The sequence below is a fragment of the Gossypium arboreum genome, chromosome 7, assembly GCF_025698485.1.
Source record: "Gossypium arboreum isolate Shixiya-1 chromosome 7, ASM2569848v2, whole genome shotgun sequence".
Lineage (NCBI taxonomy): Eukaryota > Viridiplantae > Streptophyta > Magnoliopsida > Malvales > Malvaceae > Gossypium > Gossypium arboreum.
In genome coordinates, this window is record NC_069076.1 from 101178819 (window position 1) to 101192803 (window position 13985).

General features: G+C 31.9%; 1 protein-coding gene across 1 annotated transcript; it reads left to right on the plus strand.

The window, feature by feature from the left end:
• The first annotated feature begins 6442 nt into the window (after window positions 1-6442).
• On the plus strand, window positions 6443-10197 carry LOC108460074 (serine/threonine-protein kinase PBL35-like). The gene is made up of 6 exons (XM_017759455.2): window positions 6443-6993; window positions 7622-7941; window positions 8052-8187; window positions 8700-8833; window positions 8931-9054; window positions 9340-10197. Exons 1-6 carry the CDS (start codon window positions 6879-6881, stop codon window positions 9792-9794), a joined length of 1284 nt encoding a protein of 427 aa, XP_017614944.1. The 5' UTR covers window positions 6443-6878; the 3' UTR covers window positions 9795-10197.
• The last annotated feature ends 3788 nt before the right edge of the window (window positions 10198-13985 follow it).

Genomic DNA, 13985 nt, shown 5'->3' on the forward strand with positions numbered 1-13985 from the left:
TTAGGTCCGAGATCGTGTCTTGGTGGTGCTTGACGGTGACCGTGGAAATCCGGTGACGGCATAAAGCCGGACCGATAGCCGATTTAGAAGGAGGAGTATTATTTTAATATTGTTATTATTTTCTATTATTATTATTATTACTAATACCACTATTATATTATAATACCTTTTCATTATTATAACTATTGTGTTTTACTATTATTATTATTATATTTTCCTTTTTTGTATTTACTTATACGTTATTATTTTTATATTAACTAATTTAATAAATATATATTTTTAGCATATTTATTTTATTTACATATCATTACTTTTATTATTATTATTTCATCATCGATTCTATTTATAGTTTTTTAAATAATTTCAAACATTTAGTTTATTCATTATTTCCCTTTCTTATTATTTGTTCGACTCATTTATCTTACTTACATTTTATCGTTACTATTCATATTTGTGTTTATGTTTATCTTGTTATAGTTATTGATTTTTATTTGTTATGCATTCTTTATTATCTCGTTCAGGCACGTTTTCTCGAATTTCCTAATACCAAATATTACCTTTATTTTAAAACAAATTCTTATTTCGAGGTGACAAAGTATCATACCCAGTAAGTTAGGCCACAACACCTCGTACTTCCGAAAATAAGTATTTTTTTTAAAAAACTCGTATAGCGATTTAAAAGAGTATTCCGTATTTAGATTAAATGAGAAAAGTCGAAACCCAGTAAGTTAGGGCACGATTGTCTCGAATTACCAAATACGGAATATTTACTTTTATGAAAGAATTATTATTGAGTTAGATAAAACCTAAATTCGTGATGGAACGAGATAATAAAGAATGCATAACAAATAAAAATCAATAACTATAATAAGATAAACATAAACACAAATATGAATAGTAACGATAAATACGAAGGTAAGATAAGTGAGTCGAACAAATAATAAGAAAAGGAAATAATGAATAAGCTAAATGTTTGAAATTATTTAAAAAACTATAAATAGAATAGATGATGAAATAATAATAATAAAAGTAATGATATGTAAATAAAATAAATATGTTAAAAAATATATATTTATTAAATTAGTTAATATAAAAATAATAATGTATAAGTAAATACAAAAAAGGAAAATATAATAATAATAATAGTAAAAACACAATAGTTATAATAATGAAAAGGTATTATAATATAATAGTCATAATGATGATAATAGTGGTATTAGTAATAATAATAATAATAATGATAGAAAATAATAACAATATTAAAAATAACACTCTCCCCCTCCCTTCTAAATCCGGCCATCGGTCCGGCTTTGCTCCGGTCATCGGACCTCTACAGTCCGCCGTCGGCGCCACCGTACACGGCGGCCAGACCTCAAAAAAAACTTTTTCGGTAACGAAAATATAGGTAAGCTTCTTACTTTTATTTTTACTTTCGTATAAAAAAACAAAATAAAATTGAAAGGAAAACAATAAACAAACAAAGAACTTAAAATAAGAATAGACAAAGAAACCTCTTTTGCTTTGATCTTTGATTAATCTCCAAAAACTAGCCTTTTCAAAAAAAAAAAACCCCTTCTAAATAGTCTTGAATGGCTTTTATAGCCAAATTTTATAAGTAATTTTTTTGTAGGCAAGTGAAGTGGTTGAGATAGTTTAGTGGGGTGGTTTAGTGATGGTTGGGGTGGTTTAGTGGAATGGTTGGAATGGTTTAGTGGAGTGGTTTAGTGGAGTGGTTTAGTGGGGTGGTTGGAGTGAAAATATTTGGATTTTTTTTATTTTTTTTTATTTCATAAATGAGCTATTAGTGTTTAGTTGATTGGGCTTTGGAAGTTGTTGGGTATTGGGCTGTTGAGTTTTTAGATGTTAGGCTTTTTAGCCGGGCAAAATTTGTGCTATTCACTACTTAAGCAAGCAAGCATATCATTATAGAAATGCCGCTTTATTAACACTTCGACACACCCAACGGAAGGTCACGTCTTGAAATTGAGCCAGCAGGATTCGGGCAATCATCAATCAGAATTCCCAGCGCTAAAAAATCTAAGATCCGAGACTAAAGAGCAGTAAAAACCTCCAATCAATCCATCTCCACTACAACTCTATCAAAGCCTTCAACCTTAAGCCACGACAATGCTTCTCGGACTGAGACGGCTTCCGCCACACATGGCTTAAACAGAGCAGGACAAAAACCCGAGAACACTTTCAGAAAAGCACCATGCATGCTTATTCCGGAACCCACGGTGAAATTGACAGACCAAGCAAAAGTTAAAGGGTTGTTTCTTGTGTCTTCCCCTACTACTATAGTTCCTTCAATTCATTCTAAATATTTGTCATTCTCTTCCTATTAATTTTTGTGCCGCTTTATGCTTTCAAGGTATTACCATTGTCTACTTCATTATTTATTGCCTTTGCCTTCTTCAAATTGCTACGACTAATTATTATTATTATTTGGTTATGTTTTTTTTTTTTAATGACTTGGTGTTGATACACACCCCTTGCAGCGGCCACCACAACGATGATAGCTTTCGTTTCATGGCCGCTCCCCCAAGAACTTCCCCATCAGGCAGAGATCATAATTTATATCGCCCATTCGACTCAATGATCAGCTTGGAATCCTCCTTTTCCTCCAAACTAAAAATTGTCAAACTTATTATCCATAGCATATCGAAGAAACAAACAAAATAGACGAAAGTGTGCATTAAGCCAGACGACTCACGTACACAACAGTAGACAAAACTTGCACTCAGTAATACCCTATACACAAGAGCTACAAAGTGGCAAGACCAAATTTAATTTCTAAGCTAATCCACTAGTATTCTTTTAAAACATTACAATTATTGTTTTTAATTATAAATTTGAAAATGTTTTTATAATTTTAATAAAATAAATAAAATTCAGTGAATAATTAATTTAATTATGAAAAGTATTAAAGGAGATAAGTTACTTTATTCCAAATTTTAATGTTTAAAACTACTTAATATTTTATTCATATAATAAGAAAAAAAATTAAAGATAATTAATTCAACAAACAAAAAAAAAAGCTTAAATCAGACTCAGCGGATAGATCGGTGATTGGCAACATTATTAATGAAATTCAAAGAAAAAGATTCAGTTTCAGTAACTTATCTTTTGAGTTTACCCCTCAAAAGACAAATGAGTGTAGCGTACGCTCTTGCAACTCGAGGGTACAATCTGACTAGCCTCTCCCATTGGATCGAAGAGGAACCGACGGAGGTTGAACCCACCATCGTCAATGACCAAAGAAGATTTTTGATTCGGTAGAAAAGGGTCATTACTGTTCGAGTCCGGGGATGTACTGCCAAAATGAATGTCCTTTCTTCTCTCTGATGAACTCAGATTTAGGAGAAATCTAGTATGACGCTTTAATAGGATCATTTACAGTGATGGAAAGAAACAGCAAGTATACTCCATTAAAATGTCTAAAGATGCAAAGCAAAGGAAATGTGTTTTTTGTTTGAAAGTCGATAGAGTTTATGTTTCTTCAACTTTTTCTTTTAGGTTTTGTTTGCTTGGGATTTTATCTATGCCCTTTCATTTTCTTTTTTCTTTTAATTTTTTAGGAAAACCCGAGGCACTACCTTGGTTACCAATACTTTCATGATAGCTGTTGAGTACAGATTTTTGATAAGTGTACGTACTACATCTCCTCTTTAAATGCATTTTGATTTTATCTCAAAAAATAAAAATAAAATTGCACTTTCAAAATTTCACTTACAAATTTAATGACTAAAACATTCTAAAAATTAAAACTAAGCTAAAAGAAATTAAAATAGTCATCATCACTTACTTCCCTATTCAACTTTGTAAAAAAATTTATTTTAGTCTTTCATTTTAATTTTAAATTTGTATATTTTGTCAAATTACTTAAAATGAATGGAAAAGTTAACGACTTTGTTGATGTGGCATACTTGTAGATTATCACATTAACAATTAATTAATTTTTAAAGTTTAAAAATTCAAAAATTATAAATTTTAAAAAAATTAAAATTATTAAAAAGTATATAATTTTTTTATTTTTAAAATTGATTAATTACTAACGTGTCATACACATAACAATTCATGCGTCGAGAAAATTAATCAACGTTAACTCTTTAATTAATTTTGGGGTAATTTGACAGATGATGCAAGTTTAAGGATTAAAAGAAATAAAAATTTTAAACAAAGACCAAAATAATTATTTTATGAAATTGAAAGGCCAAATAAATCATTATACCATTAAATATGATATAAAAATAGACATATTCATCCTTACCAAATATTTTTTTCCTTCAAACATGCACATTAAACAAAATCCGAGACAAGGTTTACATATTTTTCTGTTGTGCAAAATAACATTAAGAGAACTAAACATAATTCATAAAAATTGTGAGATGATGGAATTTCAATGCTATTTCAAATTATCTTAAATATTTGTTATTTTAGTCTTTCTTAATAAAATCACAATGTAGTTAAAAAATTAATATAATAATAAATTTATCTTTTAATTTTTATATATTATATTAATTTAGTTGTAATATTAAAAAAATCCTCAAAATTTATAAATATTCTCAAGATGTTAATTTTAAAATCCCCTACCCCGTCCCTCTCCCTCTTCCCTTTCCCCACCGGACCTCCCCCTCCCCCAGCACCGTCCTTTGAGCCAATAATTGGCATGCACGAATTACGATGAAGAAACCTTTCACGAAGGACAGTTTATCTTCGATCGGAACGATCTCATAGCGATTACAATCCTTTCTTTTAACCAACTGCACCTGGTCTTGCAGAAGACCAGAGCTCCGTCGAGATGATTCAGCAAAAAAAAAAGAGGTATCTTGAGCCATTAAGAGATTTCAAACTTCTCCTTTATACAATTACAATGAAAGATGCAATGGTCAAATATTTGCATTTCAAGAGAGATGACATTGAAATAAATCATTGAGTTTTCGAACACACAAAGGGGGAAAAGTCCATTACTAGTCAAAGTTAAAAGGTCGGGTAAGCATGTCTCTGGAAAATCAGCAAACAAACAGTAATAAAACCAAGTTTCAATCAATTTTAGGAATTACAAAGTAATAAAAATCTAACAGGATTAAGAAAAATATGAAGAAGACTCGGGTTCAGATCATGAACAAACTGAAATGCGGATGAATCAGTTATAGAATAGTGAAAATTAAGGAGCTTAACATCGAATCCAAGTGCCAAATTATACAACAGTCAGCAGCTCATGTAATCATAACTTTTAAATCAGTGAAGAGAAATCAAACCATCATTTATCTTTCAGTGTTCCGCCGTTCATAATACAGAAATGTCTTTTTTTCTAACCAGAAAAATGTTTACCCCTTCACCAGATTTATGAACACTCATTCCTCTTCTTTTATGCTCTTCCATGTCCCCTTTATAAGAAGCTAAGAAATTGTCACAAGAAAAACTATCTAAAACTATGATCAAGAAGCATGATATTCATTTCCTTTTTGGTGCTTTCGATTGAACTAACACATACAAACCAGTTTGAATTAAATTTCAAGGTCAGAAAGACAACGAACCAACCATAAAAAAACTTGAACTTTCGAGCTCCTAAGGATATGCCACAGACTCAAAACCATCAAATTCAACAACAAATAACAAAATAAAAGCAAATCCAAAATACCCAGAATTGAAACTCGACAAATAACAAGAACCCAGAAGCTAAAGGTAAACAAAGTTGACCACGAAAACAATTTGTGGCGAGTTTAAACTAAATTCCGGGAATCATAGTTTCAAGATCATTCCTTTATTTCTGTTTTTAGTGTTGGGAGTTTGGAGCCAAACTCTAAAGACTAAGAAAATATGGGAGAAGGATGGGGGTGGGGGAGACGGATGGATGGGGGATTTTAAAATTAGGATCGAATCAAATATTTGGAAATTTTAAGGGTTATTTTTACAATTATAACTAAATTAATATAATATTTAAAAGTTAAAAATTAAATTTATTATTAAATATATTTTTAATTATCACGTAAGTTTATTATTTGTGATTTTAAGTGAAATTAAATTGTAAAATTTTAATTTTAAATGCCTAACATGGAAATTTTTAATAAATGAGTCACTGTGTAAGTTGTTTACCTTAAATTATGTAACATCAAATAAACTCTTATCTTAAAATTAGTTATTTAATACAGTGTATCATATTTTTATAATATTTTATTATATTTATAGAATAGTTTTCATCTTCCCAATTTTGATAAAAAGTTTATCAATAATTAAAATTAAAATTAACTATTATAAGTATTAAATTGAATAGTTAAATAAATTACAAGATACAAATTAAAAGTTTCAGTTAAAATTAATAGATAAAATACTGGAGTCCTCTTTAAGATAGAACATTCAAAGTTGTTGGTGGATCAATTTCATTGACCACATCCTTCATATATAAAATTAAAAGACACAATGTTAATATTTTAAACATGAATATTAGTTGTCAAAAATGTTTGCTGCTTAATAAATAGATAAATTTATGCACCAAAATAAGAATAGAAAAGGTAGAGGGGAAGGGGAAATGGGCATCGTCCCCCACACAAAAAAGAAAAGGTGGTGGCAAAAAAGTTCTTTTTGTACACACTTGCAATGATGGTGAATTTTGGTGATGATGAATTGATGCCTGCTGCCTGCAATCTCCAACACCTTCACCTTCCTTTCCTTTTCTTTTCCCTCTCTCTTTACTCAACTCACTTCTCTTCTTCTTCCTTTCCTATCTACCCATGCCTACTCTTCTTCTTCTTCTTCTTCTTCTTCTTCTTCACTGTGTTGTTTTCATGCAATTATAGTGCCATTCCATGAAACATATTCCTTTCAATTATTATTCTCTAAAGTAACTAAATTGACACTTTACTAGTCGTTCCTCAATGGATGACAACAATTGCGGCTGTTGGGCTGTCTTGAAACGCGGCGTTTGCAAGTCCTCTGCATCTCGTGACTCTGCTAACACCATTCCTCGTACTAGTCTCGTTTATGACACTGGTATTTTCTTACTTTCCGCTTTCTCTTCAGCTTTTGGCCTTTTGTTTTTCTTTTTCTCTTGTGTGCTTGCTATCTCTTCTTTCTTTTCTTTTGTTTTATGTTTTCTATTTCTTCTTTTCTTCCTTCTACTGTTTCTTTTGCTGATGAGTTCTAATAAAAAGTAAAACCCCAATATTGCTTTTCCCATTTTTGTTCTGTTCTTTTTTTACTTAATATTTTCAAAATTTTGAGTCAATAAGCACTATCAGTCTGGGAAACATTTGGAGCTACGAGTTTCAAGATTTTTTTTTGATGATTTATGTGGCCAATGAATGTGGAACTGTTATTTATTTTTTAAATCCATTGTCAGCTTATATATATCATTTTCACTGGTTCACTAAAAATCACGGCACTCTCTCTTTGTTGTTGAAGAGGACAAAGGGGGATCCAGTTCTTTCATTTGATATCTGACAACTTTCCCTCTTCCAACCTAGATAGATACAAATTCATTGATAGTTCAGATCTTTATTGAAAGATTCTAAGTATGAAGTCTAATCCTGAAATTAAAATGGAATTTGTTTTTTTGTTTGTTGGTATGGAATTATGATCAAAGGAAGATGACTTTTTTTCTTCAATCCCCTGTATGTAGCTACTGAGACAAGATATCTAAATGCAAGTAACAGAGAGTTGTACCCTCCAAATGAAGCTCATCTTTCATCTGATAACCCTGATCCACCACCATCAGATAACAAATCTCCATGCCAGCTTCTCCAATTTACTTTTCAGGAGCTAAAATCTGCTACAGGTAACTTTAGACCTGACAGCATACTTGGGGAAGGTGGTTTTGGCTATGTCTTCAAGGGGTGGATAGAGGAAAACGGTACAGCTCCGGCGAAACCTGGTTCGGGGATCACGGTCGCGGTCAAGAGTTTGAAACCAGATGGTCTTCAAGGCCATAGAGAATGGGTGGTTAGTAGAAAAAATATGTGCTTTGGGTTAGTAGATTCAATGTTAAAGAGACTATTGGTAAAATTCTGAAACTTGAGAGTTTAACATTCAATGATTCTTTCTTAATGCAGGCTGAGGTTGATTTCCTTGGACAACTTCATCATCCTAATCTTGTTAAACTTATTGGTTACTGCATCGAAGACGATCAACGGCTTCTTGTATATGAATTTATGACACGAGGAAGCCTTGAAAACCATCTTTTTAGAAGTGAGTCTCACTGTTTCCTTCTGCCCTTGTAACTTAGCTTCACAGATATTCTTTTCTCCAATGTTCTCTTCTTTTTTCTTGAAATATAGTTGTTACAGGATAAATTAATTTTGCATAGGAAGTTCTTGGCATTTTTAAGTTAGTTTCTTATTTCATATTGGTAACTGTCAAGAAGCGTTTTGTAGTCTTAAAATAGACCTCATTGATGAGAAAACAAAAAATGCAATGTAGTAAAACTCACAACTGCTGAAAATTAGTATACATTTTTTGATGGACTTCATGAAATACACAATATGAAATAGGAGAGAGAAAGTGAATGAGATGATACGTGTTATATGACTGATACTTTTTGTTGGAATGTTACACCAATGAATTTTCGGGACTCACCTGAGTATCTGATGCATATTATATATAACTTTGATGAACAGTTTCTGGAATCTCTAGTCTTGCATATTTATAGGAGTTCACATGAAATAAATACTGATGTAGCTTTGTTGCCTGATTTTGCAAAGGGACAATACCTCTTCCATGGTCCAATAGAATTAAGATTGCACTTGGGGCAGCAAAAGGTTTGGCCTTTCTCCATGGTGGTCCCGAACCAGTCATTTATAGAGATTTTAAAACATCCAACATTTTACTCGATTCGGTATGTAAATTGATGGATTAATATAGGTTACTGTATCAATCTGTCCAATATATATCATTTGTTCCATGGAATCACCAATATGGAAATTCTTTTCCAGGAGTATAATGCAAAGTTATCGGATTTTGGTTTAGCAAAAGCTGGTCCTCAAGGAGATAAAACACATGTTTCTACTAGGGTTGTTGGAACCTATGGCTATGCTGCACCAGAGTATGTTATGACAGGTATCATAATTCATGCAAGATGATCGGAACTAATTGAAAGCATAAAACTTTAGTGTTGTATATGCATATCCTAGAATGAGTTTCGATTCAACATTATTTAGAAATACCTGTTATACAAAATATCAATGGCACAATTGGCAATCAAACCCTGATGCTCAAGGACTTGGTTTAGAACCAGAAATGTATTTCTATTGCTTCTACTCCCTGTTTGTTCGTGAACCTTTCTGCACCATGCAACAATTTGAATATCAAATAATATGTGCACTGTTGGATCTTTTTCTGCAGGACACTTGACATCTAAGAGCGATGTCTACAGCTTTGGTGTTGTGTTACTTGAGATTTTGACAGGCCGAAGATCAATGGACAAGAAACGGCCTAGTGGGGAGCAGAATCTGGTTACTTGGGCTCGACCATATTTAGCTGACAAGAGAAAACTTTACCAACTGGTGGATCCCCGCTTGGAGCTGAATTATTCTCTAAAAGGAGTGCAGAAAGTTTCTCAATTAGCTCACAATTGCCTCCACCGGGACCCAAAATCCCGTCCTACAATGGATGAAGTAGTGAAAGTTCTCACTCCGTTGCAAGACCTTAATGATCTCGCCATCTTATCCTACCACTCTCGTCTATCTCAACAAGGGAGGCGAAAGAAGAAACCAGAGGGATCTCAGCAACTCTCCAACACTCAATCTAAAAGCATCAGAGGTTCTTCTTTGAATACTGGCAAACAGAGGTGTAGATGATCTGTAACCAACTCCTGCCATCATTGGCTCAGCTATCAAATGAAAACAAATGTTGGGATGCCATGGTTGCATTTTCAATTGTGTGAAGACATATATGTCAGGCTTGGTTGTGCAATTTCAGGGAGTTTGAAAACTTTGGTAGAGGTAAAACCAATTTATTACACTAGATAGCTAACCATCCCCACTGTTGTAATTGAGGAGTATCTCTTGTAATTAGATCAAACCTCCCATTTGAATGACTGGTATTTGCAGCTACCCGAATGTCTAATTTCTTATTGAGTTTTGGAACCTGCAGTATGTTTCTCCATTGACACTTGTATGATTTTGCTTCAAATCCACATACTCTTCAGTATATGTAAATGAGAATGCTAAAAGATGGGAAAGTTTTGTTTTAGTGAACAAAGATATGGTTATTTATGGTCTCCTTAAATGAATGCTCAAACCTATGTTATCCGGGGCATTATTTTCATACTCATGTCTTAATATGCACAATGACGGATCCGGAATGTTTACGAGAGCCAGTAGCCGCAAATGCAGATGCTCCTGTACAGGCTCAGCCTGATTCCCCTCAATACAATACCATTTAAACATTTTGTCAAAGATAAAGCACAGCCTTTATTTGCACCAAAATCAGCAGATGAGTTTCTAGAAATATAAAGGGAAAAAGAAAAGCATAGAACTGTATGTTTGCATCAGCTACACTCTTCAAACTAGAATCTAATCCCTGCTTTAACTTATATTCTGAAAATCACTTCCAAAAAGAGTAGAGCACAACAAATGCATGCATGTTGACATCAACTGTATTTCTGTATCATATTCAATCTGGGAATCTTTCTAACCTTTACTTTATTCTGCAGATCATTTCCACAAAGGCTAGAGTTAAAAGATTTCCCATATTCTTTACAAACAAAAGTGGTTTAGTTACATATGCATTACATCATCTTTTTTCCATTTTTTTTTTGTTATTAAACAAAAAGAAATCATTTATTTGGCCTTAATCTTAAAACAATTCGCAGAAACAGTGAAATCTTCTAAAAATAAGGATTTTTTTGTGCTAAGTGCTACCCATCAATACTGACAGCCAACCTACTTGTTTGACTTGTCCAAGAGCAATCATATATAAATTGAGCTGGTGTGAAGGGTATTTTTATTTTTTTATATAATTTTTAAATAAAATAATTTAAAAATATTAATTGAGAATCAAACACAAAATTAACAAATTCATATTAAAAACCTTTATCACTCCACTAATAATCATTTATTAATATATTTTTATAAATATATATTTTTAATATAAAATATTTTATTTACCCACATCCTAAATGTGATAAAATCTAGTTTTAATAATGTATGTCGTAACCATTTTTTGGTAAAACGGGAATAGACTTGGATTTTGAAAATGAACGCAAAAAACGGGAGTCGCCACCGATTCTTTTTGAATAGGTGTGATCGGGTCACCTCGTTAAAGTGGTTGTTTTTAATAAATAACTTGATTTATTTAAACAACAATTTTGGTCTACGCAAATCAAGAAAACAAGTTCGGGAGTCGGTTAAGCACAAGGAAGGATTAGCATCCTCGATACGCCCAAAACTGGTACCTAATTGATTAATTAGTGTCTTAGTGTCGAAGATTGAAAACTTAGAAGACTTTTGAAATACGATCCCTCTTTGTAAAGAAAATACTTAAATATTAAAGACCTTCTCGTCTCAAAATATGAAATGTCATATCCAGTGAGTTAGGACACAACATCTTGAATTTTCAAGAGCGAGCTTGCCTTTTATAAAATCTGTGTATTTTATTAAAAGGGTATTCGATTATTTAGAGTAAACGAGAGAAATCGAAACCCAGTAAGTTAGGGCACATTTTCTCGAATTCTCAAACACCGAATATTGCCTTTATTCCAAAACAAATTCTTATTTCGAGATGACAAAATCTCATACCCGGTAAGTTAGGGCACAACATTTCACATCTTCGAGAATAAGCATTTTTCAAAACTCGTATAGTGATTTAAAAAGAATATATTCCGTTATTTAGGTTAAATGAGAAAAGTCGAAACCCAGTAAGTTAGGGCACGATTATCTCGAATTACCTAATACAAGATATTGCTTTTATGAAAGAATTGTTTGAATATATTGAGTGAAAAAATATAACGTGATTTATAAAAGCAAATTTTGGTATTAATAATAATGTATAATAATGAGCGTGACGATATCAAAAATAATAATGTGAGCAATTATATAAAAATGAAATAATAGCAAGCCTAGTAATGTGTAAATATAAACAAATGCATGAGGAAAATAAAACCATCGAATACATGAATAAATAAATAAAGATGCATAAAACATGACAAAAGAAAAATGGCAATGATGACGAAAACAATAATAATAGCAATAGTATAAAACGATAATAATACATATGGTATTAAAATATATATATAATAATAGAAATAAAAAATATATATGATATATTAAAAATATACGGGATATGTATCTGAAATGAGTACATAATAGTTATAAAATATACATAATAGAATGTACAAACAATATGATATTTTAAATATATATGTAAATAATATATATGATATGCATGACATAATATTAATATACATGTGCATAATATGGAGTATTATATATATATATTAAAAGGATGCATATATGATATACAAATGCATTAACAAAACAATAATACCAAAAATTAATAATAATATATAAATGTAGACGTATATGTATAGGTTAAAGATATATACACATATAATAATACATACACAAATATTATTACCAAATATAATGGGAGCAAAAATAGATATAACATATATGTGTATAGTATGGTATTTAAATGCGTATACATGAAATATACATTGGGAATAATAATAATATATAAAATTATAAACATATACATAAAATATATATATAAGTGTCAAATGGAAAATAAAAGATTACTAAATAATAGTATAAACATGCTAATAATAACAATGAGAATAATAAATAAAATGATAAATAATATTAAAAATAAAAAAGGGAAAAATAATACAAAAAACCGTATTAAATATGAAAAGGGACTGAATTCGAAACAAAATGAAGTTCCGGGGTCGATTTAAAAAAATAATAAAGGAGAAATGGACTAATTTGAAAATGCGCGCGACTGCGGAGGGCCAAAAGGGAAATTTTCCCGAGCCCTTAAAATGACGTCGCAGAAGCGAGGACCGAATCGCAAACGCTATAAATTCCAGGGTCAATTTAAAAGAAATTAAAACCTGATTGCAAAACATATAAAAAGCGGAAGGATGGAGCATGCGATTAGCCCTTAAGGGCAAAAGCACGCGGATCCCAGGGTAAGATGGGTCGGGTCTTCGGGTCTGGCGTGAAACGGAGTCCTTTTGGCGCTGTGAGTTGAGGCCCAAAACGGCGCCGTATCATATCTTTATATAAACCTAAATTTTTTTAAAATCATTCATTTTTTCATGCTGTTTCAGAAAAAAAGGGGAGAGTTCTCCCTTCTTCTCTGGGACAAACCCAGTGTCCGACCAGGAGAGCCTCCACGCGCCACCGTCGTCGTCGGCACTGCCACCCACCGCATCAAGCATGGTAGGAAAAATAAAGTTCGTCTCTTTTTTTTAGTTTTTTTTTATATATTATCTACGTTATATATATATATCTATAACATGTATATATGCATTAGTGTCTGTCAATATATTCGAAAAAAATAAAATAAAAAAGTGAAAATAATAACAACGATCACCTTAGGTTATTAACCTTTGTTCCTCGGTTTGGACTGTTTATGCTTTCTGATATTGCTAGGATTCCTATTCTTGCTTTGGATTTTTAAGATCCAGTATTGTTTTTCATTCCGAAAAAATACCGAAAGTCCCCATGGTTTTTTGGGTTCGTCTTTTTAAATAGCCTTTTACATTTCTTTTTCTTTTAATATCTGTCTATTCTTCTGTTGTTGCTGTAGGCAAACGGTGGTGGAGCAGAGGCCATTTGCAGGAGATGTGACTGGGGCGGTGGGATAGGTGATTTAGGGTTTCAAATTCTGAAACCCTAAATTTTTGGGCTAGTTGGGTCAGATTGGGGTTAGTTTTGGGTAGGTTTTGGTTTAGGGTGTAGTGGGTATTTAGTGGGTATTTAGTTGGCCTATTGGGTTTATGGGTAGGTTTGGGCTTGGGTATATTGGGCTGATTTGGTTTGGGG

Coding starts and splice junctions, on each gene's coding strand:
- LOC108460074 (XM_017759455.2), top strand. CDS start 6,879: ATGGATGACAACAATTGCGGCTGTTGGGCTGTCTTGAAACGCGGCGTT. Junction 7,942..8,051: donor AAGGCCATAGAGAATGGGTG/GTTAGTAGAAAA, acceptor TTCTTAATGCAG/GCTGAGGTTGATTTCCTTGG. Junction 9,055..9,339: donor ACCAGAGTATGTTATGACAG/GTATCATAATTC, acceptor CTTTTTCTGCAG/GACACTTGACATCTAAGAGC.